General features: G+C 32.2%; 1 protein-coding gene across 1 annotated transcript; it reads left to right on the plus strand.

Annotated features, from left to right (window-relative positions):
- Positions 1–3,831: 3,831 nt before the first annotated feature.
- On the plus strand, positions 3,832–5,178 carry LOC136780804 (putative nuclease HARBI1). Its single transcript, XM_066739349.1, has 5 exons — positions 3,832–3,989; positions 4,079–4,371; positions 4,464–4,768; positions 4,836–5,015; positions 5,143–5,178. Exons 1-5 carry the CDS (start codon positions 3,832–3,834, stop codon positions 5,176–5,178), a joined length of 972 nt encoding a protein of 323 aa, XP_066595446.1.
- Positions 5,179–5,406: the final 228 nt, after the last annotated feature.

The following is a 5,406-nucleotide window of genomic DNA, read 5'->3' on the forward strand; positions in this document are numbered from 1 at the left end:
GCATACGATTGGAATGGCGGGGTAAGACCCCTATGTTAACGCTGGGTTGTTGGTCACCCACATGACCAACTGGCGCCCTGAAAGTACCGAATGTAAGGACGGCCGAAGGTAATAGGAAGATAGCTATCACGATCAGCCCATCGTGGTAGAAGAATCCATTACAAGCTAACTGGATGAAGTAAGATTCATTTTCAACACTGTGCCAAGGAGAAGTATACTTTCAACATTTATGTGCATCGGTGATTATCAAGAGCATATTAATTGCAAGAAATTGTTAAAGTATTTGAAAACCATGCTAAACTTCCATGTATTGAAATCATTAACAAAATACATTTTTAGTTGTTTCTTCTCTTTAAACTGATGTGGGTTTCAACAGTCCGATAAGTTATACCTTTGTCAACAATTAGCAGCATAAATGCGATAGTAATTGGTGCTAAAAAGAAACGTGGTATGCAAAACGACATTGTCAGCTTTGAATATATGCTTGATTGTAGCTTATTCAAAGCTTTGCGAATTGCTTGTCCAGTCTTGCCCCAGTATCAACTCAAGTAGTTGATGAAACTAGTGAAGTCTAGCAAGGTCAGATGGTGGTAAAAGTCAAATGTTGATAAACAGAAAATGTAAATTAATTAAAACATACATTTTATTTAATTATTTTTATATGTTGAAAGTATGTTTATTGATTATGAAAAATTTAATCAAACTTTTATTATAGTGAAACTGAAAACATTAAACAAGTAGCCGGGGCATTAATTATGAAGTTCATTTATGCAGAATGCATTACAAATATCAATAAATTCAATGTGTTGACTGTGATATTTTTTCAATATTAATATATATTATTTTATTAGTTAAGCGCGGCTGTTTCAAAAAATGAGAAGTGTGGAAATTTTCTTTAAATTCTGTAGAAAAATTAAAAGAATTATTTAATTTTTTAAATATTATATTCTTACAAAACGTTATGAAATCCCACAAAAAACAGACTTCGCCTGTAAAAAAAGGCGGCAAGTACATAAACCAACTAGCATAATTATCCAATTAAAAAAAGTAGTGAAATCCAAATATTAGGCAAGTATATTTTTTCTCCTTAGGGCCAATGTATTCACTCAAAACAGGCAAGCCTCATGTACAACATGGCGGGCAAAAATCTGAGCGCATAAATTTGTGTTGGCAGCATCGAAATCCATCCGAAAAATGACGTCACTTGAAGATAAAATAGCTTCATATTAGATAACACATGCTGAGAATTATCTGTTGAGCATTTTATTTTGACAGCCACAAAGTGGGGTTAATAAATTGGTGATATAATGAGCTGTGAAGGAAGTAAACCTCCACTTATTTGCATACAAGTGCACATGATATTGCTGGTGTGTAATATAATCATACGCAAGTTATGATAAACTAATATCAGATGAGTATTTTGTATATCATATGAAAGTATGTAACTGTTTTTTAAATGAGATTGATTCTTTGTGTTATTTATGTTCCAGATTGCTTTCTGGATTTTGAATGGAGGACTTGAGATTTAGAGATCCAAGAAGATACAATAGTTTCTAAATATTGATAATGTGATAGAACTTTGCTATAGTTACATATCACTTTATTCGATGTGGATGATGGATTATGGCAAGCTGTTAAGAGTACTTGTGAGTAAGCTGGATTGAAGCTATTTTAAAAGCTATGCATCAGAAGGACCAAAGAGGGTATAGACTTTTTTCTATAATGTTTAGAACAATTTTCATAAAGAATTAATTATGATTGTATAGATTATGTTTATTTTCTGTAATTATTTCACAATGACTGGCTGCCGTTTCCCAGAAATTAAAAATGAGGAGAGAGAAGACAAGTTTTGATGTCGAATGCAGTTTCTAGATCTGGTTAGATAATTATATTTTCATTCTTATATTAATACAATAATTTCTTAAGATCTATCATTATATTTATATTTTATTTTTGATTTTAGTTGTTAGAGCAGGAAAGATTTCTGGTTCAATCATATACAAGGTGATACGAGTAGGTTATTATGAACAAGTAAGAGAGATTATTGGTTTGAGTGATATGGCTATCATTCCAGAAATAATATATTTTCGGCTGTTATGAGTCTATCTCTTTTAAAAACTCATAACATACCTAAATACCTATTTACTTATTATAGGTTTACAAGGAAACCACAGAACAAAACAGGAAAGCCCCTGTCTGTTAAATTGTGGCCTGGTATTCGGCGTAGATTGGAAAATATCAATGGCCTTATTAGCTCCATTTATATTCAAAAGGGTGTCAACTGTCAATGTGCCTTGCTCATCCCATACTACACATCCTGAGAATTCATCCATCAAATGTTAAAAGCAGCAGGCACAACACTGGTGTTAAATTGTTTGAAATTATTTACGAAAACACAATGGTAAAGCAGAGGATGTGTTTTCTCCTGCAGTAAAGGTCCAAGGCCCTTGAACAAGTTCTACTACAAAAATTTTCCTGAATTTGTCCTACTGGGAGGAAAAGTTTATACAATTCTTCAGAAAGCATAGTAAATTATTTGTAATAGTTTAATTTTACTGTAATAAACCCCTGTGAATAAAAGATCAATTATTTAAAAAAAAGGAAAATTTAAAAGATTATATGTATAAAAAATTGATTATTTACATATACCTCTCGTCTTGCAATCTTTTTAATTTATATTCAGCGATTTCGGCCTTCAGCCTATAATAGCGCTGTTTTTCTTTTTGCGCTTTTATTTTTTCTTCTAGAAGATTTTTATATAGATCTGGCTGGCTTTTGTCCATGATTAAATTAGGCGCTGTAGCCCCTTCATGTCTAATATTAAGGGGAGCGCTAATAGGCTTCCTAAGGCTACTAGGCCCCCCATCGTTTCCCCAAGAAATGATATTTCCTGTTTCTCTTAATGTCTAAAATACAAAAATGTGTTTAACCGTTAAATGTGAATTTACTTTGAGTATAAATATATATTTTATACTTCAAAAATTGCTGCATCAGGATCAGGATCATCCGCATCTTCATTATTTTCCTCTTGGTGCAAAGATGACACTGCTTTTGACAGAGGTATGGATGTTGGTGGCAGTCGGTCGCTTCCATAGATGTCTGGCATTCCGACAGCTGACTTGCCAATTAGTGATGCCACTTTTTCTAATACCTCATCATTCTCTGGGGCTTTCGATTTGCCACCGCCTGAAAAATATATATATATATATATATATTTTTATAAATGTATATTACAAATAATGTATATTACCGGTTTTGTACAGCTCAGCCTTTTGAGCTGCTTTATATTTCCTGGCATTAGCTTTAAGCAATTTCCATGTCGATTTAACATCGACATGTGCCCATTTATTTTCGGTGTTTTTAGCAATATCTGCTTTTATTTTCTCCCAAGCTGTTTCTTTCTGCCCTTTCGTTAAACCGTCGGTTTTCTTATTTTCAATGATATCGAAATATTTTTCAATAATTGAAATAAATGTAAGGCGATATTCTAGGTTTTTCTGAGCCATCTAGATAAGAAATAAATATTTATTGTAAATATGTTTTAGATATTCATTAAAGCTATACGATTATGTATGAGATAATTTATGTAATATTGATCATTTTTACCTTTATCGTTATACTCTGCTATAAGATTTTTACAATTTATAGACTACAAATATTTTATTGTACGAATTTGCCTTGAAGTTGTAAAAAAAAGTGATGCCTAAAACGTCGATCCTTTTCCTTTTGTTTTTAATAAAATCGATATAAGCCATAATAACTCGATCCTTTTGATTTTTCATTTGTTTAAAACTTCGTAATACAAATTTTTGCGTACATAATATTGTAAAAATGGAAGCAATAGGAAGAAACCCTCGAATTAATTACGAAAGAGTTAATTATTATGAAACTCTAAACGAATATCAATTTAAAGCGCGATTTCGCTTAACAAAAATTCAATTTTCGGAGGTACTGAGCCAAATAGAAAATGAGATAGTGCAGACTAACTTGTAAGCATATATAATAATTAAATAAGTATATATATTTTCTTTAATTTTAGTGCTTAAAGAAGGTTGTATTTATACAATTTTATTTGCAGGAATAAAAAGGAAATTGCACCCAATATACAACTTTTAGTTGCTTTACGTTTTTACGCAACTGGATGCTTCCTACAAGTTGTGGCAGATTTTTGTGGTATGTGCACCAAAACTGCACAACAAATTGTGCACCGTCTTTCATTGGCAATTGCCAAACAATTATTCCAAAAGTACGTGAGAATCCTACGGAGAGAGGAGGATTTAATAAAGATAATGTCGCAAAACTTTCAAGTCTCCGGAATGATAAGAGTGGTAGGCGCATTAGATTGTGTGCACGTAAAGATACAATCCTACGGTAAATTTATTTTATAACATGTTCTATTTACAATATAAGTAAATGGAAATTTTATTAAAATATTTTATTTCATTATTTTATCTTTTCTTTAGGGGGAGAAGACGCTGAACTCTGGAGAAATCGGAAAGGCTTCTTCAGCATTAATGTTCAGTGTCTTGTAAATAGCGACCTTGAAATAATGGACTGCGTTGTTAGGTGGCCAGGATCCACCCACGATTCGACTATATTTTCCCATAGTCGATTGAAATGTAGGTTCGATGAAATGGAATTTGGAAATGGGTTGATACTTGGAGATCGCGGATACCGAAATCACCGCTATTTAATGACGCCTCTCACTAATCCCATAACACCAGCGGAAGTATTATTCAACGAGGCACATATACGGACGCGGTGTATGGTAAGCGATAAATTTAAAAATACAAATTTATGATTAATTTAAATCTATAACTTAATCATTTTCCTAGGTGGAAAGATGCTTTGGATGCTGGGGAAGAATGTTCCCAGTTATAACAATGGGAACAAGGTTCAGAAAACCAGAAAGAAGCATAAACGTTATATTGGCAACCGCGGTATTATATAACATAACACGCCGTGATAAGAAAAAGATCCCCCAAGGTATTACGCATTATTTGAGCATACCACAAGTATTTGAATCACACGATTCAGACAACCGCCAATACTTAATTGAACAATATTTTTCAAGGTACAGTACATATAATATTAATAATATATATATTCAGAAAATAATATAATACAATTTGATATTTACAGATTGATATAATAGAGTGTCAGGTATTAGAAAGCTGACAAGCGTTATGTTAACAGTTATTTTTATTTAACATTGTAAACAGATTACAATAACGCACAATATTTCAAATAAATCTTACTTTTTCTGAAGAATCACATAAATTTTGCTCTTAGTAGGACCAATTTAGGATAGTTTTTGTAGTAGAAATTGTTCAAGGGTTTTGGACCTCTACCGCAGAAGATTGTTAAATCATCATCTGTTTTACCAGTGTGTCCTCGTGAATAACT

The sequence above is a fragment of the Prorops nasuta genome, unplaced genomic scaffold (genome assembly GCF_024137725.1).
Source record: "Prorops nasuta isolate Cenicafe-Biocafe unplaced genomic scaffold, Cenicafe_Pnas_1.2 PNAS00020, whole genome shotgun sequence".
Taxonomy (NCBI): domain Eukaryota; kingdom Metazoa; phylum Arthropoda; class Insecta; order Hymenoptera; family Bethylidae; genus Prorops; species Prorops nasuta.

Excerpts from the sequence above, each read along its gene's own strand:
- LOC136780804 (XM_066739349.1), top strand. The coding sequence starts at position 3,832 with ATGGAAGCAATAGGAAGAAACCCTCGAATTAATTACGAAAGAGTTAAT. Across the intron at positions 3,990-4,078 it reads GAGATAGTGCAGACTAACTT|GAATAAAAAGGAAATTGCAC; the intron begins GTAAGCATATAT and ends TTTTATTTGCAG. Across the intron at positions 5,016-5,142 it reads ATTATTTGAGCATACCACAA|ATTGATATAATAGAGTGTCA; the intron begins GTATTTGAATCA and ends TGATATTTACAG.